We start from the raw sequence: 26,147 nt of genomic DNA, 5'->3' as shown, positions 1-26,147 counted from the left end.
ATACGATAATCAATAGCAGCGGTCTCATCTTACTGGTGTTTACTTACTGGGTTTTACGGGTTTTACGACCAGGCAACTGGAAGAAATGTGTGACGATGGCGCCCCGGAGGTCAAAGACATGAACATCCATTGACTCCGCTCAGTTTTCAAGACGGCAAGCCGTTGTTTTTTCAGATTGTTAAACGCAGATGTCAATCCACATGGTGACCAGAACTTTATCCCGTTTGTGGCCCAGCTTGTTAGACAGACATAAAACCATCACCGCCACCAGCGGGAAAGTGTCCTAATACTCCACTTCTGTTTGCTCCTTCATCTTAAAATGTTTTCATAAATGAATATATTCCTACCATAACGTGGCCAACACGTTACATAAACACGAATATAGAGCCTCTCCTCTATCCCAGCCCGTCAGCCCCACCACAGACTGTCTGCTCCGCTGCAGTCGGTTCCTCGTCCTCAATGGGGGGGGGGGGAAATGAAAGATTCAGCTGCTCTTTGTGAATTCTGGCCCGTTTCGGTCGAGTTATGAAAAGGAGGGGAATAGCCCGGAATTTCTCAGGAAAAGCGGAGGCGTTTGTTTTTTTCCGGGGGGGGGGGGGGGTTAAGTACCACCACCCCCTGACTCTCCCCACTGATTGCTTAAACTGACTGGATGGAAGTTTGTGTTTTTCTTTGGAGAGTGGAAAGAAGAGGGAGAGGGAGGGTGATTCCTTACCCCCGGAGTCATGCGTCCTTTGTGGTGGATGGATGGAGAGCTTTCGGCGACTGGGCAAAGATCAGACCAGAGAGTTGGGGGGGGGGGGGGTGGCGTACTACTAGTAATAAGCTCAGTGATAAATATTGTTTTAATCCAACTGAAAAGTGATTTCAGGACTATCCTGAATAATCTAATGAGAAATGTCTATTAGGATTAAGAAAATAGAAAACCAGTCCTCTTACGCTTGATGAGTCGCAGGTCTTCAGTATTTATGTGGGTTTTACCTCCACCAAAGCGGCGAATAATCACATCCAACTGTCTTGTGTTGTTTTTGCATGTATGCTTTTATAGTAAACCCAAGTAAATCCTTTAACAAATTAAGTGCAAGGTGAGATATAGCGACTGAAAGAATATTTGGCAGCTCACCGAAAATGTTTTTCTTCTGCTGCCGGTGTCTGTTTTCGCCCCCTCAGGTGTTGCTTTTTGAACGTTGTGCTCTCGCCTACACCGTATGCGTCAGTCTGAACTCCGTGTTATTGCGTCCCTCGGTGTTCCAGCCCTGTCCCACCCGCCCCTCCCTCATTTAACTGCACATAGAGGTTAGCCGAAAGCCTTAATTGATGACTACTGCTGGCACGTTTGCAGGTCAGGGATGCTGTAAAGCTGACGAGACGTGGTATAGACAGAGGCTATAATTCAGGATCTTTCGTTCCACTGGCGATACCCAGGTCTGGAGTGGACGTTGTGTATTTTCCACCTTCACTTTTGTGTGGTTTGAATATTTTAACTTGTTTGCTTATGCTTCCATTTCTCTCAAACAGAGAATTTAAATTGTAAATTCCAAATGCGATTCATTTCTTCAGTAGTGCTTTTCCTCAGTGTCTTTTTTTCCAAGTCCTTCGCCCTTCTTCAACTCCAGCATTTTAGCATTTTGTCCCTTGCGGTGACCCCCACCCCATTCGTCTCTGCGTGTTTTCACCGACCCTGTTTGTGCTCTCTCAGCTCCCCCCTACTTCCTTTCACTTTCTGGTCCTGTCAATCGCTGTTGGTGGAAATCGCTCCAGTTCGTGGGAGGTGATGAAGAGGGATCGCGCGCAAAGTCAAAGGTCAAAGGCGAGGGATAGAGGAAGTCAGCAGCTGCCAGCTCTGTGGAAGAGAAGCATCTGTCTCTCTCTTTTTTTTTTTTATTTTTTTATCTGTGCCTTGAAATCAGCTTCTGTTCAGACTCCGTGGCTTCTTCAGCTCCACAAATCCTTCTAGGAAGTGTTCCAGCGGGAATAGTCTGTCTGTCTGTGCCCATGAATGCAGACAGGAGTGTGAAAGTCTTTGTCTGCAGGGCCATGAGGACGGCAAGATGATAGGGAAGACGCAATTGTTTTCATTTTTGATTGTGACTTACGCAGATGAACATTTGCTTTATGTGGAAGCAGCACACAAACAAACGCATAAAGAAACACAACGATCCAGGAACGCACAGCCTGGACGTTAGCGTTTCTATTATGCTACGATGTCCGGAGTGGGCCGAGATCACGCCAGCTATAATCAGACACAGCTAGACTGGGGGGGGGGGGCAACCTGTTTGTACAGTTGTTTAGCGGTTTCCCTCGCTCCACCGTTGAAGCCCAGTGTGCCCAGAGTCCTGTAATAAGTGAGCGGGACAAGTCTCCCTGTCCTTGTTGGGAAGCCGTAAGAGGTATCTAGCAATTGTGGTGAAATCATTCTCCTCTGGGAATAGGGTTGAATAATAAGCATGAAAAGAGCGATGGAGCCGGTTCTCTCTCCAACGACTGCCTCGCATCGCACTGCGGACATCCTGGGGATCAGGGGGTCCGGCCCGCGTGGTTCCGGTTTTCCTCCCCAGATGGAACCTACTGTAGGTGGACAGCTGTGCTGCAGCCATATTTCAACCCCCATCCCCCCCCTTTTCCTCTTAACAATCCAGATGTAGCCCAGACTGTGCTAAAATTAGACTCTGGCCATGTGATTTACATCGTCCTGACACTCCGCATGGATGGGATCTTTTTTGTTTTTCTGGCAGGTGACCCATATTTTAAGTTTGACCTTCATCATTGCAGATCCAGACACGTCTTTTCTGCTTGATTCCAATGTACCTCTGAATGTAGCAACATGGAATCAGGCAATTCTCCTCCTCCTGATTTGACTCGGCATCCACTGATGTAAATGAATATAATCATTTTTGTCTTTAAACTGTTGAATAAAAAACTGCATCAGATTTTTTTCAGAGCCCAAAGTTTCCTGATTGACTAACCAAGATTCCAAAAACTTTATTAAAGCTATATTTCTCTCTGATGTCGACATCAAATCAGGCCGACAGCATAAGAACTGTAAAGTAGGCAAACTAATTATGTCATGATGCATCGTTTAAATGTCCTAGTCCTTCTTAAAATTGCCCCAAATATTGCTTTCATTAAGTAGCTCCTGGTTTTGCCTCTCCTAGGATCATTACTGCGTACAGTAGTTCTCTTTGAGCAGCTGCTGGGTCTTCGTATGTTGCCGTCGAGACGCAGCAGATTCTTTCTGTTTTACGGTCATCTGGGCCGCTGACGGTCCACTTCCTCTCTAAATGAAGGGTACAGTGAGTTGACGCCACCGCCATCGGCTGCAGCCTACATCCCCGTCCAGATGCTCTTACTTTCGGTAGGTGGGGGGGGTCTGAGATTTGGCTCCAGTCACAAAGCAGGGATACATTTTTTTTTAAAAGGAGGTTCACGTCTTTTTCTCCGTGTTCACCTTCCAGCTTTTTCCTTTTCACTTTAGATTCCTGGCTGTTCATGTTTTTTTTCATCATTGATCCCTTCCTGTCCGTCGCCCGGATTCCCGCAGCCAGAAGCCAGAAGTCTGGTCTTTCTAAACACCGTGTGTGGGTGTGTGTGTGTGTGTGTGTGTGTGTGTGTCACCACGGCGCTGTCTGTGTACATTTCTACCTGCCAGCACTTTGGACCTGCCAGGAATTGAAATTTTATATTTCTTTTTGATACAGACTTTCCACTGTTGCACTGGCGTAAATTATTATTTGCATAAAAAATGACTAGGCTTTCTGTAAACCTTCAATTAAGCTGGCTTAAACAGAGGGGGTCATTTAGAGGATGCATCGGTTGCTTCAGTGAGTCTCATGCACCACAACAGGTATGCTATACGGCTGCGTACAGTGTGTGTGTGTGTGTGTGTGTGTGTGAGTGTGTGTGTTTGATGTGGCAGCAGCCAGTGAGTTGAGCTTTTTATAGCCGGTTAACATCTCCTGGCTGACCCGCCGCCGGGTTCCAGCCGAGGGGAGGGGTGATGAGAGAGGCCTGGCTGGCGTCGGCTCAGCGGTGGAAATTCACACCTGGCCCCTCGACATTAGCAGCAAATAGATGAGTTGTGAGGAATATTAGCGCTGTTGATTCTCCGCTAAGTACCGTTACAGGACAGCTCGTAATTGAACCTGCCTGGTGAATGTTTTCCTGCACAGTTTACTCGGGCTTAACGTCATAAACTAGACACCTGTGAGCAGATGGCAAAAAAAAAAAAAAAAAAGACTGTGTTGTTTTAAAGCTCAGAAATGGAATGTTTCTTGTATAAAAACGAACCAATTGAACCTGCAGCCTCAAATGGCTCTCATCAATAATACGATTTGATTTCCCAGTTAAACCCGTTAAACCCGTAAACACACGAGCCCTTCACTCAAGATCTCCACTTCAGCATGGAAGAGCAGCTTTCTTGCTTAGAGTTGCTTTCTGTTATTTCAGCATTCGCTCCTTCTGATCTTCCCCACAGCCAATATTGTGGCGCATTTAAAGACCAAAGCGATTTTATGGATTGAAAACCGAATGAAACTGTGCCGATAAGCTGCTGTGCCTCGATTTTTGTTGCTTATCATTTTTCAGAAAGACGACGTCTATTCGTTATTACGTAGTTAAGCCAAAGGAAATCAGAAAGGAGGCCCTTAAAACACGCCTCCTTAACATTTAGAGACGTTTTAAACATTCACATTTTGGCTGCCAGTCAGGTCCTTCTGGGTCATTTCACTCAGCCTAACGGGGTGAGGCTAACCGTTCCAAGCGACGGAGCGTGGGCGTGACGTGTTAAATGCAGGTTTACTTTGTGAAAGGTTTCCTGTAAAGCAGTTTGGATACGCAGGAACAAAGAAACCTAAAATTAAAAACACACAAGACTCGGAGCTACCGATAAAAGCTTTTCCCTTTTAATGGGTTCCAGAAATTCCTTTGAATTTTTGGGGAATTACCAGCACCACAAATCACTTTGTGTGAAACTCGCCTCATAATAACGGTCGGTGAGAACTCTTCTGTTCTTGGTAATAACAAAAATTCATATAATCCGAATCCGGCTAAACCCAAACAACGAGAGGCCGATGAGGTCACTGGTTAGCAGTAAGTTGGGCTCGCATTAGTCGCCCACTTTATTGCAGGGTATTACATCATCGGTTTTATAAAGTCAGCTGTAATTTATGGACAACCTCGTGTGAAAGCAGCGGTGAAACCCTGTTATGACCCTGTGATGGATTCACTCATTTTCACTCCACTTCTTTGGAAGCTGATTGATGGTGAATGAAAGAATGTTGAACCTTCTTATGACCCCCCACCCGCCCCCACCCCACCCATACAGCATGTCCTCTGTTCATGCTCAGGTAAAGATAATAGGAAACATACTGCTTCAGGCTATTATTTCTTTTCTTCTAATGTAGCCCGTGTGTGTCGACATGCAAAACCTGGCCGGCTTTAACGGCTCGTGAGTTTTGCGTGCGTGGAATAATTCATTTTATAAACTGAACTTGTCTTATTGAACTTAGAATGTGATCGGAGTATTCTCATAAATCTGTAAAGGAGTTTTTGTTTTAGTATCCATAACAAAGCTTTAAATTTGGGAGACGCGGTTTAATTTCATTTTGATTTTCTTTCATGCATGTCCATCCTCCAAGCGTTCCAGCCAGATGTCTTTTTGCGTCTTCGTGCAAGACATTTTAGACTCTTACCGACAGATGTTTTGGAATTGGACCACACCTATAGCAACTGTCCTCCTTTTTTTTTTTTTTACTCCTTCCAGCATGTCCACCCGGCACTTACAAACCAGAAGGGGCACCAGGAGGCCTGAGCACCTGCTTGCCATGCCCTGACCGGCATCACACGTCCCAGCCCGGCAGCACCTCCCTCCATGACTGCGCCTGCAAGCCGGGGTATCAGCCAGTTGGCATGACCTGCCAGGGTGAGAGGAACCGACGTGTTCAACGATAAGAGGAGCGACGTTTCCCCACAACAACCGGCTAAATATAACCTTCTGTGCTTATCCAACCAAAGATCAGCCGGTTATAGGAAAGGGAATAAAAAGGAGGTCCAAGTACATACTTTTAGTTTTCATTTCATCTGTCGCCAAGCGAAGCAGGCCTGGCGTGTGTGTGGTGAGGCCGAGGAATACCGATTTAGACGTTTATACCAAGGCTTGGAGAGGTGAATAAAAAGGAATTCTGAGGGAATGTGTGACCAACAAGAACAAGCAGCAGGAGCACGGTGTAAATGTAGCGTTTCACGATGGGGGAACCAGCTGGAACAGAAACGGCGTACTGAATTCAAGAATGAGGTGAAAGTCAGAGCATCCTGAGTGAACCTGCTTCCAGTACTTCAGCGGTGCTTCCATTAATCCTCAGCTTCATGGACGGTGCGGCGTCGGGAGATGTTTGACAACCTGTAATTATCCGCTTTCACGCTTTCTTATCCTTTAGATTATTAATTTTCCACCAGTGAGTGTTTCCACCCAGCAGACATTCTCTGTTTGGGTGCCTGTTTTTCAATATCTCTATATTAAAAATCCACTTTTCACCTTGCTTTCTCCTCTCTCCCCTCAGTGGTGCACTGCCCGCCGCTATCTCCTCCAGAAAATGGCTTCTTCGTACAAAATGCCTGCAACAACCACTTCGATGCGGCCTGCGGCGTGAGGTGCCACCCGGATTTTGAAGTTCAGGGAACGAGCATCAGGCTGTGCCAGGCCGACGGCACCTGGTCGGGAACGCCTGCCAGTTGCCGAGGTGATTCCGGAATTTTTTTTTTATTTAGTTTTTTAACATTGCGAGATTGGGCACTTTTGTCAGTTTCACGTAAATTTGACAGCGAAGCTGGATGGAAGGGTGTGGCCGATTTGAAGGAACAAATAATTTCAGAGCGGATCCCGACAAAGGGACGGATCCATCCTAACATCAGGGGTTTATTTTCATGGGGCGCTTCTTGTTGAGGTTTGGGGTTGGGGTTTATTATGACTGTTTGAATTTGGATCAGGGTGTAATTTGATTATAAGTGACTGCTTGACCTTTAGACCTTCGAGGCTTTTTGCCTCGCTTGTCTAAAAAACCTTTATTAACATTCACATAGCGCCGAATCGACTAATCGGCAGCGAGTCGCCACGAGACTACTGTAAGTCGGAGAGAGGCTGCATGCACGCAGGCGGATTTGCTTGCGAGACTACTGCTTCTGGCCAGATGTTGAGAGGATAAAAAAAAACAGGGAGGATCCCCTTAAAAGGGAAAAGAGAAAGTCCTTTGAGGAGAAAACGGAGAAAAGGAGAAGATCAAGAAGAGATGAATGAGGAAAATCCCGGTTTTACCGGACAACAGCAGCAACGGCGTGACTCACAGAAATACCAAGACACTGAATATTCACGGGTATGCGGTGAAGATTTATAGTAGCGGGTATAAGTATATACTTTGAGTATGTGTGCATATGTCTGCTTGCATCGAGTTTTCTGTGGCATACCGAGGGACCTCCCAGCTCGTCAAGCCCGGAGGGAGGGGGTCTCCTGAGAAACGCCTGTCTGTCTGAGGGGTGATGAGAAATAACTCCTGGCACACCCTCCTCCAGACCTCTGCTCCGCTCACAGCAGGCACCAGGAGAATTTGTTTGTATTACGTAGGGACTTTTATTGGTTGGGGGGTGGGGGGGCTTAAATGATAGGCTCCAAGTAATAAAATCTGATAATAGTGATGTACAATCCGGTCAGGTTCTCCCTGCCTTTTGTGATTTATGTACAGTACCTGTGTTTATCTTACACACATTTAGCATGAACATTTTTTTTAGAATTTTTTCAGTTGTTATGACGATGCGTGCAAAATATTTAACTTTTTTTTCTACCGGGTAATAGCGGAGATTAGTAGAATGAAATGTTGAAATATTACAAACATTAAGATCTAATCTTGTTCGTTTGTTCGTTTTCAAACCTCAGTCCGCTCCTGCCCCCCCCTCTCCCGGCCCCAGCACGGATCCCTGAGGTGCGCCAGCGGCGGCGCCTCACACAGGATGGAGTGTCAGGTTTTCTGCGACCGAGGCTACAGGTTAGAAGGAGACTCCAGGCTCACCTGCCAGAACACCTCCCAGTGGAGTGGACCCCAACCTCGGTGTGTGGGTAAGCCTTCATTCCTCCAAACCCACGCCGACCACCCCTTCATCCCATCTCTCATTCGCTCCGCCTTTTTTTCACGAGTGAGAAAAGAAAGCGTCGGGTTAGCAGAGGCACACCCTCCCTTAAATTGTGCTGCATTTTTATTTTATTTTTTTGCTTGGCAATTTATTGGACATTTATGATGTCTTTGATAAACGTTTGAGCTCGGCATCGACTACAAACACGCAGGAGATTTATCTCACGGCACGTTGCCGTACGTTTTCGACTGTATTTGACGCCAGACTCTCGTAACGGGAGAAAAACAGGCGATTCATCAAACAAATCACTTAAATGGCACATGCTATTACACACACGCATGTAAACGCACACGAGAACACTCACACAAGCTCGGCGTAAACATATGTTGTGAATTTGCACAGCATCATCCGGAGTCAGATTCATCTGCGTTCTCAGAGCTAGCTTTCTGTTAGTACACACACACACACACACACACACACACACTCCAGAACTGATAGTTAAGTAAAAATAGTCACACACACTCGTGCCCGCCACGGAGAGCACCCGGGTCAGGCGCACCAACACGCAAAAAATGGAGAGTGTGAGCGCCTCAAACTTTCAGCCTTCGCTGACTCACTTAACCAACCAGCTTGCTTCTCCTTTTAAATTAGACGGCCTTTTACGCTTCCGGAACCCCCCCCCCCCCCCCCCGTGTGTGGACAGAATTAAAATGTATTTGTTTGTTAATCGGAGTTTCCCAGCAGGACGTTGTTACCTCCCTAACGCTTAGGCCATGCGGGCTGTCGTTGCAGCCGAGCGGTTTCCTTACTGTTTGTTTGCAGTGTGGTGAAATGGGATCAGGCCTCATCCGCCCTTGAGAGATGCAGAGATATTATACATCGGATTAAAAAAAAACACTCCCCTGCAATGAGAACAGAATTAGAATGGCAGAATGAATACGATCTCTCGGTCATCGAATAAAAAAAGCTGCATCCCAGAAATGCAAGAAAAGCCTCGAGAGTGAGTCCTGTGGTTGCTGCTTTTTGGAGTTCTGTTCTAGCCAACCCGACAGAACCAGAAAGATATCTCTGATATCGACTACTCTAATAAATCCAGCTGAAATAAGATTGCATTGGATTGCGGTTTCATGTCTATTCAAGTCATGAGACTTGGAATCATTTCGTCTACGGTCAGGCGGAGATTTATTGTGTAACAAAATAAACTAAACCAGATATCAGTTTCATCTCATGTCCTCTCCCGCTCTGCTCCCAGAGGTGCGCTGCCCGCCGATCGTCAACCTGAAGGACATCCTGCTGTCGCCCCCTGCCTGTGGGAAGAGGCCGTTGTCGCCGGGCTCCGTCTGTCTGCTCACCTGTCGCCAGCGCTACACACTTCATGGAAACAGGAAGGCGGTGTGTCTGGGCTCTGGGAACTGGACGGCGAATGTGCATAAAGCCAGCTGCACAGGTAGCCGCGAGTCCTCGAAGACGAAACTCTTCCCCTTCTGTCCCTGCAGATCAGAGTCGGCTGATTGGCTGGGGAATCGGCTTCAGGTCTTCAACGTGGACAGGAAGAGATTAGGTTTCTTTTCTCCGGTTATTTTTGCCAGGGATTATTTTTTATTTTTTAAATTGCTAAACATTCTGGAACTGTCATTATCCTTCTCTTAGATTAGATTTATATCAATCCCATATCTGGAACCAGCGCTGGGAGTCAATGAGTTTAACAGAGAGACAGAGGAAACAGCCTGGCTCCCTCCAACGTTCAAAAAAATACACTTTCCTACAATTCTTAAGCCCAGTAATCAATTTCATATCTTGTTGACCTCAAAAAGTGACAACATGTCTTGATTTTTTTTGATGTGTGCCAACCAAAGCTGAAGTAGTTGGCCTCTTGCATCTATCAGCACGGACAAGCATAACTCTAAAACACGCCAGACAGGTTTCATATCGTTTGTTAGTTGTGTTAATTTTACCGGGGCTGAATGTTCGTTGAAACTAGTAGACTTATGTGAAACATTTAAAAACAACAACAAAATAATCTGAATATGTGGAGAAAAGGGAAGAAAGCAGCAGGAAACTTGGAGGGAGAGCTTTTTTTCCATTCTCTATCCCCCCCCCCCCCTCTCGACATAATTCTCTGCTTTGTGAATGGTGAGAATGGTGCAAGCCCATTTGAAGCAGGTCTCGGGTCACTAACTCGAACCATACCATGTCCGTGCTCTCGTGTGTCTCGCCTCCACGCCGACTGGGCCGGGTGGTCATTATAATAGTCCGCAGCCTGCCAGACGCCTCGCCAGGGAAACAGGTGGTGCGGAGCGGCTCCGCCCGGCCTCCGCTCCGATGCCTGCCGTTCCTCATCTCATTAAGGGGAGGAAGAGGTGCCATAAAGACGAAAGCGAATGGAGAGGTGGGGCGGGCAGGGAGGATGAGTCATCTGTAGGTGTTTAATAACGGGTCGGACGAGAGGAGGCGAATGGTTCTAGTCCCCTCAGGCAAAAAAAAAAAAAAGGATGGAGAAAACAGGCTGAGAAGACAGCGAGGCAAAAGAAATCATGATTTCATAGTCAAGAATTAGAAAGTGAAGACAGGCTTGGAAGTTCCTTGTGTGAGCCCTCTGCCTTGAGGAAATAATCCTCCTCATGAAGATGAATAACGTGTGTTAGCGTTTTAACCCGAGACGGATGCCTGGCTGGATGGGTCATCGGGTCCAGATGGGGGAACAGCCCGCTTACACAACACAAACATCAAGCGTAATCACCGCCCATTAATGAGCGAGTCGACTCTCGGAGGGGTTCGGTTTTCATTTCCAGTCCGTTGGCTTCCACGTTGCTGCAACCTGCCGTGTGCAGACGGAGAGAATCGTCGACGCCGTTTCACCCAAGGGTCATGGCGGATGACGAGTGGCCACCGGCCATGTGGAGGGTGTCCCATCAACTAGCGCTCTGCATTGCTCACTGACGTACCCACCGCAATTCTACTGAACGTGACATTCTCCTTCCTGCAGCCAGACTTTCACTGTTTGTACATGACTCTGGGAAAAGGCGTCCTCGTTCCTCACATCTTTGAGCTGTTGAACCAGCAAATGCATCAGATCAAGATTTGGCTACGGGTTTGTTTTCATTTGGTTGCTTTCAACTCGTTTCTCCGCATCAGAATCAGTGTTTTTTTTTTAAATTGAACTCTCATTCTGATGACATCACAGCGATAACAAGCAGCAGGCTGAGGTCACTCCACGCACGATATGACTGAACATCTGTAATGCAAGCAAATTAGCTGATTTCAGATAAAACATTGTGTACGTTGGTGTATTTTTAACACGCACACGTTTGTCCAGATGCTGAACCGCCCCGGATCCACTGCCCCGACGACATCACCATGGGGACGGACGAGCGGCGAGGCACCGCCAGCGTCCTCTGGAACGTCCCGACTGCCACCGACAACTCTAAAGATGAGGTCGCGTAGACGTTAAAAAGAGCATCCGCAAAATATGTTATCTGAGAATTTCCATTTTTTTTGTGTCCGTTCTTCACATTCTCATTGTCTTCCTCCTCCAGGTGGCGGTGCAAGTGAAGCCCGTCTACACACCTCCCCAGCCGTTGCCCGTTGGAACCCAAACCATCACCTATATCGCCACAGACCGCTCGGGGAACCAGGCCAACTGCTCCTTCAGCGTCACCGTCGTCGGTGAGACTGAATCGCTCCCTCCAGGTTCACCAAGAAAACACAAAGTCTGCCACACTAAATCAGATGGGTTCTGACCCCCATGACCCCCACACAGGTTGAAGGATTACGGAAAACGAGTAAATGAATGAATGAATCTTGGGCACCCCCTAGTGGTTGTATTTATTAGGCATCGCTTCAGTTCACTGATGTGATTTCATGATTTCAAGTGGCAACAAATTCACATTTAAGGCCGCTGTATTTCTAAAAGCACGTTTCGCACACAGACGGTTACGTGGGTGCAAAATGATGAATGATAAATTATATAGAAATATAAGGGATCAAAGTCATGTAAAATTCTAAAGATAATATAGTGCTGGTTACGATTTAAGCATTGACTTAATACCTCCCGCCCAGCAGGTGCCAAATAGTGTAATTTCAGAGAGAAAAACAGGAGTGTCCCGTGTCAGCCACTCGCTAATCACAGCAGTCAGGGGGGAAAAACCTCAAGCATGGTAGCTGTGAACATTTCCATATGTTATTACGGCGGTGGAACGTTGTGGGTTCTTTTTTATTAGAGACATGTGTTGAGCTTGTGCCCTCTGACACTCTGTGCGGCATCGAGTCTGAAGCTGAGGCTGCAGGCAAAATGTGTATTGTTTGGTTTAACCCACCCAGTCGTGAGTGACCAATCCCGCAGCTAACAGGGTTACCTGCCTCCCTAGATACGGAGCCCCCGGTGATTGACAGGTGTAGGTCCCCGCCCACAGTCCGGGCCACAGACGCAGAGACGGCGGTCATTTGGGAGGTGCCGCAGTTTTCCGACAACTCAGGTATGTCTGGCTGCCGCTGTCAGACGGGTTTATTCTTTTGCTCCTCTGTTCCACAGGGCTCCACCCTCTTCCTGCATGCGCCGGTGATGGTTAAACAGGACCTTTTCCGACTGGAAAAAAGGCATCAGGACATTGCTTTATGTGTGTGCGCGTGTGAATATTGGTGTTGAAAGGATGTTTGTGCATCAGAGAGCGATAGGGACAGAATAAGACTCGCGCAGATGAAGCTGTTGGCGTCTGCTGGATGTCATTAATATTTGAGCAGACGTTCTGAAGCAGACAGAAGCAGCTGTTTTTACCATTTAAAATCTTTTTTTGGCATTCATTGCCATCCGTCTTTCACACCGTCATTTGCGCGATTGTGCGATCGCACACACAGGACTCGGCTCGTACCGTATGAAATGTCTCAAATCGTAATCGGAGGATATTTGGATGTAAATTCATGAAACTTTCATTTGACTCTATTTGAATTGCTGAAGACACGAGAGATGTGGGCTGCGACTCAAAGGTTTAAACTCAACACGGAGGGAGAATTATACGCTTGTGATTATTTGTTCAATTCACCAGCGAGTAAAACATCGTCCTTTAGAGTCACTGCTGACTACAGATGTCCTTTAAACGTTGTGGGATTAAAGACTGAAAAGCAGCAAATCAGGAAATAATAAAAATTGTCCCGCAGTTGCCTGTAAATCTAGACCTCTAATATCTTGATTCAGCCCCAGCCCACATTTAATTGCCCCCTAAATGGCTTCCTGACATTATACTTCTCTGCAGCGGGCTTGTTGGACTACTCGGCCGATTAACATTTACACAAGCATGTTTTTACACCAAAACGAAGCTGGCTGAAGCAGATGAATTGCATGCTGGGAGACATTAGAGTAGCTCGTCTTTTAAAGTTGGCCGCTGAGTCAGGTTAAAGCGTTGATCTGTGAGCATTATGTCAGTCTTCTTCTCTACCGCTGCCTCTAATCGATTGCTTCTGGCCCTCATTGTCTTTGAGGGAATTTAACCTGCAGCTTCTGAGTGTTCCCACTTAGCTGAGGCCCCCCCCCCCCCCCTGCTAAGCTCACCGCGCTGAAGCTCAGCCACTCAGTCCGGTTCCGCCATAAGGAGTGCATCGAGGCCGACCTGCCAAATAGTCTAAGTATCATCGAGTTGGCTGATTTTCTCCAGACAGCGGTGGTGACAGACAACAAACCAGACTTCTAGCCCACAGCCAGGCCCATGTAATCCTCTGGCTCTGGCTGCACACACACACACATACACACACACACACACACGCATACACGCACACACACGCATACAGGCATCTCAGCAGGGCTAGACCGTAATGTCCCGCTGCTGAGGCTCAGCTTGGTGGTTCCCCCACCTGTCTCCAAAGGTGTGTCCTCCATCAAACACACTTGTACACACACACACACACACGCACGCACACACACACGCTGTAATAACAGACTGCTGCGGCTGCTTCAGGCCACACGACGTCAACCCAGCGCTGCTTCAACGTCAGTGTTTTGTTTTTCCAGGCCCACACCCTGATGCCAGCTCTATATATAGCTGCGTCTCGTTAGACACACATAGAAACGCACACACACACACACACACGCAAGCTATATATAATAGGAGACGCCAGGCTCCAGCGGGCCAGACGTGTGTCAGCTCTGTCAGAATGACGTTCTGAGGAGGAGGCGGGTGCAGAGAAACGTCACTCACTTTTCCCACCTTTGTGCTTTTGTGTTTTTAATCTCGTCTCTCACTCTTCATCAGTACAGATGCTTTCCCTGCTTACACACGTGCAAGCACTCACTCCTCATCGCCGCCGCCGCCTCCATTCATCCTCTCCATTCGTCTCTTCACCTTAGTTTTTTTTTAAGCCAAACCAGGCTATAACAATTTTCCCTCTCCAATTCCAAGAGATTTTTTTTTCTACCATGTGATACCCAGACACCATTCCCACGTCAACATATCATTGTTCAACATCACCTCTGCGGTTTAGTGAGTGACTCATTTTGTCCTGGAATAAGGGAACAAGGCCAAGACTGCCCCCTGCAGGGCAAATGAAAAAATAATATTTTACTCTGATCCCAGAAGGAAATTCAATTTCGCTCAAGAAAAAGTTCAAAACTTTGAAAACAGTTGTTCTAACCTGCAGATTTCAATGTTTTATCCAAGTGTCATCACTCTAGGATCTTTTTGCATCGTGTGCTTCAGGGGGTCGTCTCAAGGTGACCAGCAGCCATCGCCTCGGCTCTCTATTCCCAGTAGGAGAGACTTTGGTCCAGTACACAGCTGCTGATGCGGCGGGAAACAGCCGCACCTGCAACCTCACCATCACTGTGCAGGGTAACGAGCGGATAAACAAACCTTACCATTTATAAGTAACCATTAATTAGCTGAGTATTATGCGTGCATCTAGGATTGACTTGCGATCAGCCGTACGTCCCAGCAAATGGAGAGTTCATCTGCTTTGAGGAAGAGGAGGGCGTCAACTGCTCCCTTCATTGTAGAGACGGCTACAGCTTCACTCAGGATGCGGTGCACAGCTATTTCTGCGCCTACGATGGCGTGTGGCAGCCTCCCTATTCTCCAGACAGACCCGACTGCTCCGGTAAGCGCTGTTTTGTTTTTTTTGTCACGGCGGTACAAAGAACCGCTTTGTAAAAACCCGTTTTGTGTTTCCCCAGTGAACCGCGTTGCGAACAACGGCTTCAAGCCCTTTGAGATGCTCTTCAAAGCTTCCCGCTGTGATGACGCCGACCTGGTCAAGTCATTTTCTGGGCAGTTCAACTCCAAACTGGAAGGCATGGTGAGCGGCCCTGAACGCACACACGCGCGCGTGTGCGGACACACTATTTTTGTTGTGAATCAACTGTAAATTAAACATTTTGCTTGTTCTCTCCTTTCTCCACAGCTGCCCAACATTTGCAGCAACGATGACGTCACCTGCAAACTCGAGGTGATGTCACAGGGACACTGTCTCGAATACAACTACGACTATGACAACGGCTTTTCTATTGGTATGATAAATGACGCCCATTTTAATACATATTAAAGTTCATTATAGAATGCTTTAGCTATCTTTTATTCATCAGCACCAGGGGGTTGGAGCAACAGCTGGGGCGCTCAGGGCGCCCAGGACTACGCCTACTTTGAGTCAGGCTTTGCCACGGGCACCAGGCAGCTCCCGGGACAGAAGCAGGATAGCGGCGTGCAGCCCCACCAACGCAGCAAGAGGCACCGAAAACTCAGAGGACCCACCAGAGATCAAAAAATCCAGATCTTTTTCAACATCACAGGTGCCGTATACAATTATTCACCTTTGTGTTGTTTGATTACTTTAAGATTCATATTCAGCACCATCGGTCGTCTAAACTTTATCCATTCTCCCAGCAAGCATCCCTCTGCCCCTATCGAGGAATGACTCCATCGAAGTGGCCAATCAGAGAAGGCTTCTGCGGACGCTGGAGCAGCTGACCAATCGTCTGAAGCGAACGCTGGCCAGGCAGCCGCTGTCCAGTTTCCACGTGTCCTCAGAGATGATTGTCGCCGACCCCAAATCTCTGGAGAGCAGGAAGGCCTTCCTCTCCTGCAGGCCGGGGTCAATCCTCAAAGGCAGGATGTGCGGTGAGTCGGGGGGGGGTCCACCAATCGTAATAATCCATTAAATGTCTTGTAAATAAATCCCTGGTGCTGTTTGTGTGCGGTTGCAGTCCAGTGTCCGGTGGGAACGTTCTTCTCTCTGGAACACAACGAATGTGCCAGCTGCTGGCTCGGCTCCTACCAGGACCGGGAGGGCCAGCTGGAGTGCAAGTCCTGTCCCGAGGAAACCTCCACAGCCTACCTGCACTCCCGCAGCGTTGCCGAGTGCAAAGGTAAGATGCATCGCGCAGCAAGACCTCTCGCCGTGTCCCGTCCGCGTCTCGGCGTTTCTCACGGCGTGGTTGATTGACCTGTGCTCGCAGGCCAGTGCAAGCCCGGCGGCCACTCTCTGAACGGGCTGGAGATCTGCGAGTCTTGCCCTCTGGGTCATTTCCAGCACGGCTATGGCGCCCGGGAATGTCTCGTTTGTCCTGACGACACCTCGACTGTCACCAGAGGAGCGGTGGACATTACAGAATGTGGAGGTGATGCAGTTTAACAGTGTAGGGGTTCTATAATCCCATCACTGTCCTTAATCACTTTTGGAAATGCGGAGCAAAGAGAAAATTCAAATAAATTTCTCTCTCTCACCATTCTTGCCAACTCTCCTGCAGTCCCGTGTTCGGCGGGACATTTCTCCCGCACCGGTCTGGTTCCCTGTTACCCCTGTCCTAGAGACTACTACCAGCCGGAACATGGACGCTCCTTCTGCCTCTCTTGCCCTTTCTATGGAACCACCACTGTCATCGGGGCGACCACCATACAGCACTGCTCCAGTAAGTGTCCCGGGATTAGATCTAGATCATCTAGAATAAAGAGGATATTTCTTCTTTGACGTGATAATTAAATAGAATATCAGAATAGCTGATCCTACAAAATGTCATTTACTTGAAGGTAATTTGTCCTTTCATGGAGCTTGTATGTCCTCAGAGAAACTGACTGTGGCCTTTCTAATACTTGTTAACAAAATTAAACCTTTCTTTAATAATTGATACGCTTCATTCGAAACTTTTTATTGCAATACATTTGAAAATTTAGAAAAAATTTAGAATTTCTTTTACATTTGAGAATAAATAAACTATTTACAAAAATATGAAATACTTGCTGGCATGAATAAATGCAGCCTTTTTAAAATCCAACCGCACATTTCCGAGGGGGAATAAGGTTGATTATTATTATTACTACAATCCCACTCTCTTGCTTTGTTCCACACTTGCCTCCAGTTCAGATTAACTCTGCTTCATGCAAACAAATGCAGATTATTTTTAATAGTTTCTGTTTTGAATTGGCTTGCAAAAAAAAAAATGACTTACACGCCACGCAAAGAGAGCAAACTGTTCTGTGTCAGGCACTTTGTGTGACGGCTTTCCTACAGTGTCAACATTTGCCGCCATCGCTTCAGTCGTGCGGTTTTCTAATCTGTCTCATGACAGCTCAATCCTATTGGAAAAAGGAATTACTGCTCAGCACTGGGGGTGGAAATGGAAACACAGTAATACGAATAGTATTCCTCTGCTGCAGAATGGAAAGGGGATGACACTCCATGCCTGAAGAGTGGGAACAGTGGTTAGGGCGCACGCTGCCAGTGTTCAATCAGAATGCAGACTTTCGTTCGAACAGATCACAAACATCTGCAAGTGTAGTGGTGAGGGGGGGAAGACCCTGACGGCGTCTTTCCGTCTCTGCTGTGCTCATGTTGCTGCCATTTTCTCTGGGTGTCATTGTTAGGCTTTGGCTCCAGCTTTCTTCCCAAAGAGGAGAGCGTGACTGCGGCTCCCGAGGTGGAGGTCAATGAGGACTACCAAGCAAGCAGCCAGGTTGGCTTGACATTATTTCGTTGTTCTGTCATCCATATTGTGCTCCAGTATCCAATATATAGGGGGGGGGGGGCGGGGGGGGGGGGACAAATGAACGGAATTAAGATAAATATTTAGGAATATCTCAAATAAATGGCTCCCAGGAATAAAACCTGGCGTGTGATTATTTTAATTTTTATTACCTGGAAATTAAATCGAGCGTCGCCGTTTGGCTCCTCCTGCAGGTTTTCCACGAGTGCTTCCTGCATCCCTGTCAGAATAAGGGCACGTGTGAGGAAGTAGGGGCGGGATATGTCTGCACCTGCATGCCCGGGTTCACAGGTAATCCTCCAGTCACAGGATGCGTTGCCGACATATTTAGCATACGTGTATTAACCACGCAACTATTGACTCGTCATCACAAACGAGACGACGGTTAGCGGATCGTCTGACGTAGATCTCTTTTTGACATTTGTAACAGCTGTTGTGTCTGACAAAGCCTCTAATGCGTCTCTCTCAGGTGCCAAGTGTGAGGTCGACGTAGACGAGTGTGATTCCGCTCCGTGCCAGAATGGAGGCCTTTGTAAAGACGGAATGGGAGACTTCCAGTGTCAATGCAAGCCTGGATTTTTAGGTAAGGAATAATAACTCTGATAATGAACGATGAATCTCAAAGATTGCTAAGATAATCCTAAAATAATTTTTTTTTAGCATTATGTAACTTAACCCACAATATTTGAAATCAATCAGACATTTTTTTGTGGTTGTCCATTATAGGGTTTCTGTGCGAGGCAGAGGTGAATGAATGCGCCTCCTCCCCTTGTCTGAATGAAGGCGTGTGTGTGGACGAGGTCAACAAGTTCACCTGCAGTTGTGCCGACGGCTACACAGGTCAGACAACAGGAAATGACGTGATATGGTTGTGACATGCAGAATATACATAATCACACCATTTATTTGTCTGAGATTCCAAAAATGCATCCCCCCCCCCTCCATTTCTGCAGGGTCTCGCTGTGAACTGGAGATGAACGAGTGCCTCTCCGACCCCTGTCTGAACGGGGGCATGTGCGAGGACCTGCTGGGCGGCTACGCTTGTAACTGTGCCGCCGGATTCTCCGGGGATAGCTGCGAGATCGACGTCGACGAGTGTTACGGCGCTCCTTGTCTGAACGGAGCCACTTGCCTGGACGCCATTAACGGCTTCAGGTGCGGAGGAAGATCCTGATGTTTGATTTGTAGATCACGTAGCCACGCCCTTAACGTGTAATAATATTGTGTTATTTCTAAGAAAGGATTTTGATGGTATCTTTGATTGGAAGACTAATAATATCAACCTGGAGAGTTATATTTGTGTGCCTGTAATTTGCACGGTGATGCATCGTACCTTCTCTCAGGTGTCAGTGTGTGGAAGGATACCGTGGACATGTGTGTGAAGTGGACGTGGACGAGTGCGACCCCAACCCCTGTGTGAATGGAGCCAGCTGCCTGGACGGACTGGGGTCCTTCACATGCCGCTGCCTTCCTGGGTTCAACGGAACCAGGTGTGAGACAGGTACTATCGGCGACATGACAGGACACGTCACTATGGGAAACGCCGGGAGGAAATGTCCTTTACTCCCTTTATTCATGTACATTCTCTGTCCTATCAGAGATGTCCTCCGCCTTCAACCTGGACTTCGAGGTGTCTGGCATACACGGCTACGTCATGATGGACGGCGTGATGCCGGCGCTCACGGAGATCACCTGCACCTTTTGGATGAAGTCATCGGACACCACCAACTACGGCACGCCCGTCTCCTACGCCGTGGAGGGCAGTGATAACGCTTTTCTTCTCATAGACTACAATGGGTCGGTCGCTTCTCGGAGTCGAGTTCAATCGTTTGTCTTTTCTTCCGCCTCCAAAACCCATCTTGAGTGTTTTCCCTTTGTTCCCCCCCCCCCCCTACAGGTGGGTTTTGTACGTGAACGGGAAGGAGCGCATCACCGACTGCCCCGCGGTGAACACGGGTCTGTGGTACCACATCGGCGTGTCCTGGAGGAGCTGGGACGGGGACTGGAGGATCTACATCAATGGGAAGCCCTCTGACGGAGGCAAAGGCTTGTCGGTCGGCACCACTATCCCAGGTGTAGTGCTATCCTCGACCTGGACGTCGCTATTTACACGCTAATCTATAATATAAAGGTTTTAGGGTGTTTTTTTTATGTAGCCCGGTAAAGAAGAAGAACGCATCTCCCAGCGAGCTAACGTATGACGCGTTGTCCTGTAGGTGGCGGCGCTCTGGTTCTGGGTCAGGACCAGGATCAGCGGGGCGAGGGCTTCAACCCCGTGGAATCCTTTGTCGGCTCCATCAGCCAGCTGAACATCTGGGATCGTGTGCTCTCGACGCAGCAGGTCGAACGAAGCGACCGTTTGACTGCTTGATGTTCGTCTGAGTGTTTTCTCGCGTTGGGTCAACCCGATCTCCGCCTCCTCGCGCAGATCAAGGTCCTGGCTAGCAGCTGCCCGTCCTCCCGTGTGACCCACAGAGGGAACGTCCTCGCCTGGCCAGACTTCCTCGACGGCGTGGTGGGCCGGGTCAAAGTCAACCTTGACAGCGTTTTCTGCGCTGGTAAGAATAGTGTTGGGGGGGGGGTTGTCATTTTGTGTGTCTGTTTGTCTCCAAAACTGAAAACCTACGCTGGTGTCCAGATTGCCCCAAGCTGGAGAACGCGAGGCCCCACCTGCACGTCTCCGCTGTGGAGACCAACCCTGGGGCGCAGGTGCACCTGTCCTGTGATCCCGGTTTCTACCTGCTGGGGGAGCCGGTGCTTCAGTGCCAAAACAGAGGCGAGTGGAGCCACCCTCTGCCCAGCTGTGAACGTAAGGCAGACACACACATCTCATTGATTTGCTTCGTTTCTGAGGCCTTGTTAGATGTAAGTAACAACAGAAATGTGTGGACACCTCAATAATACTCCCCTCTCCGCTGTTTGTGTGTTCCAGGAGTGTCCTGTGGGCCTCCTCGTCCTTTGGAGAACGGTCTGCGTGAGGGATCGGACTTCCACGCCGGCAGCTCTGTGGTCTATCACTGTAACGCCGGCTTTTACCTGCTGGGAGACACCAAAGTGCACTGCGCTAACGGTGGAAAGTGGGGGGGGAATCCACCGGCCTGTCTGGGTAATTCACTACACCGTTAATGCATCGCTGACACACACAGGATGTTTGGGAAGGTTCATTGTGTGTTATTTGTGTGTGTTTAGATGTGGACGAGTGTGCTCTGGGGTCGGACTGCGATGCGCATGCGAGCTGCCAGAACACAGAGGGCTCCTACACCTGCACCTGCACCCACCCATACAGCGGAGATGGCAAAAACTGCACAGGTAATACAGAAAATGCACTTCATCTCTTTTTTTTGTCAGCCCGTGTATGAACCCGCTTGTTTGTTGGTTCCATCAGAACCAGTGAAATGCAAGAACCCCGGTACGCCACACTTCGGTCACAGAGACGGAAGCGATTTTCTGATGGGCGGCGAGGTCGTTTTCGGCTGCCAGGCCGGCTACGAGCTCGTCGGCTGGCCTCGCCTGCGGTGCACGGAGACGGGAAGCTGGGACGCTCCGGTCCCCTACTGCAGAGGTGAGGCGTCGACGCCGTCGTACTGCAGCGGCCGCGCGGCAGAAATAAATCCCGCAGCCATTTCACGCAAACGCAGACTCGTACTTTTAATAAGCAGGAGTACGGCTACAATAGCGCATTAATTTACACACACAAATGCAACATCCGACCCTCTAGCCCTCTCCTGCCCGACGCCACCTGTTCCGGAGAACGCCATCATGACCGGGAACAACTTCACCTATGGAAGCAAGGTGACTTTCAGGTATCATTTGCATTATGTCCCCCCCCAAAAAAAAATATGTAAAGACAACAGAAGGAGACGAGAACAACGAGCTAACTGGGTCTTTGTCGATGCCCCCCCGTGTGACCTCGCTCTGTTTTCGTTCGTCTCAGCTGCATGATGGGCTTCCTGCCTCAGGTCCCCTACGAGTTCCAGTGTCTCGCGAGTCTGACGTGGAGCGGGACGCCGCCGGTTTGTCACCCGGTGACCTGTGGGGCGCCTCCGTCTGTCAGGAACGGCGACTACATCCTCAACGCAAACACGTACCAGTCTACCGTCACGTACGCCTGTGATTACGGATACAGGTACGGATAAAGGGCCGTCATTAAACGTCATATTTGAAAGCGGGCAAACTGAATTGTGTGTTGGTTGGCGTGAAGGTCGCAGGGCTCCATGGAAGTGGTCTGTCGTGCGTCCGGGGAGTGGAGCCGGCCCGTCCCCCGCTGCGTGAGCGTCCTGTGCGACGAGCCTCCCGCCCTGAGAGACGCGGTGACTCTGGGACAGAACCGTGAACTGGGAAACAAGGTGCACTATGTCTGCAAAGAAGGGTAAAGTCTACTCGGTTATTAAAAACAAAGTGACAACAAGCTCCAACTTTGTGATTTTTGCCTTCGACACTGTGTAATATGAAATCGCCATATGTTCCCCATCTATTGCGTCTCTTCTGCAGCTACACCCTGATTGGCCCAGAGGCGCGAGAATGTCTGCCAAGTGGCGAATGGAGTGACAGCTCAGCCCAGTGCGTCCCCCGCTCCTGTGGCCCGCCTCCTGCCATCGACCACGCCGAACCCTACGAGAGCCACCAGCTGTTCGGAGACACCGCTAACTACTACTGCACCGACGGCTACACTGCTAGCAACAATTCTAGGATGGTGTGTAACGCCCGGGGCGTTTGGGCGCCCCCTGACGGCGCGGACGCCCCCCGCTGCACAGCGAGCTTCTGCCTACGTCCACCGGAACTGCCCCGTGCCATTTTAGAGTCGGTCGACAAGCCCAAATACGCCAGCAACGCTGAGGTGAGCTACAAATGCGAGGAGGGTTTCATGCTCAACGCCACCGCCACACTGAGATGCCTGCCGGGCGGAGAGTGGGAGCCGTCTCCGTTGGGCGTCGGCTGCGTGCCGGTGAGGTGCGCCAGGCCTGAGGGCATTGACCGCGGCTACGCGAGCGGGTCAAACTATAGTTTTGGCGCTGTGGTGGCGTACAGCTGCGATAAAGGGTTCTTCATCCGAGGGGAGAAGAGGAGGACCTGCAAGGCCGACGGCGAGTGGGGAGGAGTTCTACCGTCCTGCGTGCCCGTGCCCTGCTCGCAGCCTCCGTTACTCAAGAACGGATACATTCAGGTGAGCTTCGGCCGCTGCACTGGTTAATTTTTCTTTAAGTGTTTTAAGGGACTCGATCAAAGATCCCTCTTTATTGTCCCGCAGGGTCGAGTTCGAGTCACCTTCAACAACAAAGTCACGTACGCCTGCAACGCGGGCTACAGGCTGGCCGGACGGCCGGAGCGGGTTTGCCAAGCCAACAGGCAGTGGTCCAACACCGACCCCCCCACCTGCGTCCTCCTGACCTGCGACCCTCCTCCCGACGTCGTCCACGGACGTTACGTGGGATCCGATTTCCAGGTGGGCCGGAAGGTGCGCTACGTCTGCGACGAGGGCTACGAGCTGGCCGGCGATTCCACCTGGACTTGCCTGAAGTACGGAAGGTGGGATAATAGCCGGGGTCCGCGCTGCTCGCCGGTGCAGTGTCCGGAGCCGCCGCTGGAGGAGAACCGCCTGGTCCTGGAGGGCACGGACTCCGAATCCGGGACAGTGGAATTATCTTGCGAGGCTGGCTACGTCCTGGAAGGCGCTCGTACCCTCCGCTGCACCCCATCCCGGGAATGGAACGACACCTTTCCAGTGTGCAAGCGGGTGTTTTGCGGGCCCCTGCCCGAGGTGTCATTTGGATGGCCGTCCTCGTCCTCGACCCCGTTCCCTTTCGGCTCCGTCGTGAGGTACACGTGCATGGATGGCTTCACTTTAAAACGAGAAGACGCCGTGTCCTGCCTGGCCAGCGGACAGTGGGACGGCCCCCACCCAGAGTGCGTCCCGGTGGAATGCCCTCAGCCCGTAGAGATTTCTGACGGCATCGTGGACGTTCAGGGTTTGATGTACCTCAGTAAAGCCCTTTACAGCTGCAAGACCGGACATCATTTAGTCGGCAACTCGACTGTCCTCTGTGGAGAGAAGGGACTCTGGATTGGGGGCGTGCCCTCTTGCCGTCCGGTTGAATGCTCAATCCCAAAACAGATTAGCAACGGAAAAGTCGTTTATACCAAACTCCAGTTTGGTCACGCCGTCGCCTACTCTTGTCGTCGCGGATTTCGCCTCCAGGGATCGGACACTCAGACGTGCCTGGCCAGCGGGGAGTGGGACATCAAGCCCCCCGTTTGTGCGCAGATGTCCTGCAGCCCGCCTCAACCTATCGAAAACGGATTTGTCGAGGGCCTGGATCATAGTTTTGGCGTGACCATATTTTACAGTTGCTTTCCTGGCTTCCAGCTCGTCGGCCAGGACCATCTGACCTGCGAGGAGTTCGGCTGGTCCAGTTCCGTCCCCGCCTGCGTGCTTTCGGACTGCGGCTTGCCTCCTCATGTTGACTTTGGGGTGTATGTAAGGGTGACGGAACCGGGCGGTCGCTCTGACGCCGTTTCAAAAGACGCCGGGACGCTCGCCTCGCCGGTGGACTTGAGCTTCCTCCGTGGGACGTTGATCGAGTACCGTTGCCACAAAGGTTACGACCTCACCAGCCCCACCAGGTTGGCGTGTCAGGAGGACGGTGGGTGGAACGGGACGGCGCCGTCCTGCGTCCAAGCAGAGTGCGAAACGCCGCCCAGTCCGGAACACGGCTGGGTGAATGCGACCCGCACCTTGCTTGGCAGCACGGTCACCTACAGTTGCGAGGAAGGCTACGAGCTGGACGGCGAGCCGGCGAGCCGGTGTGCGTCCGGCCAGCCGTGGACTAACGTTGCCCCAGCTTGTCGGCCGGTGTCCTGCGGCGACCCGGGGGCTCTCGCTAACGGCGTAGCTAAAGGAGGCGCTTATGTGTATCCCGAGGTCCTGCGTTACGAGTGTAGCCCCGGTTACGCACGGAACGGGAGCGACACTCTTGTCTGCCAGGCAAACGGGAAATGGAATGCGCAGAAACCTCGGTGCGAGCCGGTGTTTTGCGGCCCGCCTGTAGTTCCCGGCGAAATTACTTTTAAAGGATCGGAGTACAGCTATAATAAGGAGATAGAACTGAGCTGCCGGCCTGGTTTCCTGTTACAAGGGAAGTCCATCAGTGTTTGCCAGGCTGACGGTACCTGGAGCCACGAGTCTCCGACTTGCGTGCTCGCCCGCTGCAGAAAGCCCTCGCCGATACCCAACGGCCGCCTGCTGGGGTCAGAGTTCGGCTTCGACAGCAAGGTCGGGTATGAATGCGACGAGGGGTACGCGCTTAACGGGGACCACACGCGCGTCTGCCAATCGAACGGACTCTGGGACAAACGCGCGCCTCGTTGTGACATCATCAGCTGCGATCCGCCCGAGGACATCAGCCACGGCTTCCTGAACGGCTCCGGTTTCGACTACGACGACGTGGTGGAGTACGTTTGCTTTGACGGCTACGAGGTGTTCGGGGATCCCGTGCTGCGCTGCTCCGCTCGGGGCACCTGGGCCGGCGCCGTGCCGCAGTGCCGACCCTGCGCGTGCACCCTCCCCGTGGTCAAATTCGGGGCGGTGCTCGGGCGCGACCGCGCCTGCGGAGGCCAAGTGCACTTTCGGTGCAACAATGGCTACAAGCTAGTGGGTCCCTCCCAGGCGCTGTGTGAGAAGGGAGGGGTGTGGAGCCCCGGGGTGCCCATGTGTGGCCGGGGGAGGTGCAGTGCCGCCCCGCCAACAGTTCCCAACGCTGTCCAGCAGGGCGGCAGTGCCACCTTCTTAGACACAGTCATATACAGGTGTCGGCCCGGCTACCAGCCGAGGGGGTTTCCACACCTCTCCTGTGGAAGAGAAGGCAGGTGGGGGGAGCCACGGATCCGGTGTGAGCCCGTAAGCTGTGGGAAACCTCCAACCGTCGCCCACGCCCAGGTGCTGGGCGACGCCTTCACCTTCCCAAGTCAAATCACTTACAGGTAAATGTCGTATTTTCAGTATATTTTCACCGTTTTTAAGTCCCACTATTTTACAGCCGCCGTTAATTTATGGGTGGAAACCCCTTTTGTA

The 26,147-nt window shown here is 50.2% G+C and overlaps 1 protein-coding gene across 1 annotated transcript in view; it reads left to right on the top strand.

Moving 5' to 3' along the window:
* Positions 1 to 26,147, top strand: part of svep1 (sushi, von Willebrand factor type A, EGF and pentraxin domain containing 1) — a 48,113-nt gene that overhangs the window by 16,888 nt on the left and 5,078 nt on the right. Inside the window, exons 4-38 of the mRNA XM_068755622.1 lie at positions 5,762 to 5,920; positions 6,558 to 6,737; positions 7,925 to 8,104; positions 9,371 to 9,565; positions 11,435 to 11,553; positions 11,655 to 11,784; positions 12,486 to 12,593; positions 14,805 to 14,936; positions 15,010 to 15,201; positions 15,278 to 15,399; positions 15,505 to 15,610; positions 15,686 to 15,889; positions 15,984 to 16,217; positions 16,304 to 16,465; positions 16,556 to 16,717; positions 16,847 to 17,008; positions 17,961 to 18,049; positions 18,274 to 18,370; positions 18,549 to 18,662; positions 18,806 to 18,919; positions 19,033 to 19,234; positions 19,423 to 19,580; positions 19,678 to 19,876; positions 19,977 to 20,152; positions 20,296 to 20,420; positions 20,508 to 20,637; positions 20,718 to 20,888; positions 21,012 to 21,185; positions 21,269 to 21,388; positions 21,465 to 21,641; positions 21,798 to 21,882; positions 22,014 to 22,205; positions 22,281 to 22,448; positions 22,571 to 23,243; positions 23,328 to 26,056. Coding sequence (XP_068611723.1) covers positions 5,762 to 5,920; positions 6,558 to 6,737; positions 7,925 to 8,104; positions 9,371 to 9,565; positions 11,435 to 11,553; positions 11,655 to 11,784; positions 12,486 to 12,593; positions 14,805 to 14,936; positions 15,010 to 15,201; positions 15,278 to 15,399; positions 15,505 to 15,610; positions 15,686 to 15,889; positions 15,984 to 16,217; positions 16,304 to 16,465; positions 16,556 to 16,717; positions 16,847 to 17,008; positions 17,961 to 18,049; positions 18,274 to 18,370; positions 18,549 to 18,662; positions 18,806 to 18,919; positions 19,033 to 19,234; positions 19,423 to 19,580; positions 19,678 to 19,876; positions 19,977 to 20,152; positions 20,296 to 20,420; positions 20,508 to 20,637; positions 20,718 to 20,888; positions 21,012 to 21,185; positions 21,269 to 21,388; positions 21,465 to 21,641; positions 21,798 to 21,882; positions 22,014 to 22,205; positions 22,281 to 22,448; positions 22,571 to 23,243; positions 23,328 to 26,056 — 8,440 coding nt within the window. The remainder of the gene's footprint in view (positions 1 to 5,761; positions 5,921 to 6,557; positions 6,738 to 7,924; positions 8,105 to 9,370; positions 9,566 to 11,434; positions 11,554 to 11,654; positions 11,785 to 12,485; positions 12,594 to 14,804; positions 14,937 to 15,009; positions 15,202 to 15,277; positions 15,400 to 15,504; positions 15,611 to 15,685; positions 15,890 to 15,983; positions 16,218 to 16,303; positions 16,466 to 16,555; positions 16,718 to 16,846; positions 17,009 to 17,960; positions 18,050 to 18,273; positions 18,371 to 18,548; positions 18,663 to 18,805; positions 18,920 to 19,032; positions 19,235 to 19,422; positions 19,581 to 19,677; positions 19,877 to 19,976; positions 20,153 to 20,295; positions 20,421 to 20,507; positions 20,638 to 20,717; positions 20,889 to 21,011; positions 21,186 to 21,268; positions 21,389 to 21,464; positions 21,642 to 21,797; positions 21,883 to 22,013; positions 22,206 to 22,280; positions 22,449 to 22,570; positions 23,244 to 23,327; positions 26,057 to 26,147) is intronic.

Source organism: Brachionichthys hirsutus, chromosome 23, assembly GCF_040956055.1.
Source record: "Brachionichthys hirsutus isolate HB-005 chromosome 23, CSIRO-AGI_Bhir_v1, whole genome shotgun sequence".
Taxonomy (NCBI): domain Eukaryota; kingdom Metazoa; phylum Chordata; class Actinopteri; order Lophiiformes; family Brachionichthyidae; genus Brachionichthys; species Brachionichthys hirsutus.
The sequence above is the reverse complement of the archived record's forward strand: the minus strand, read 5'-3'. Positions and strand labels throughout refer to the sequence as shown.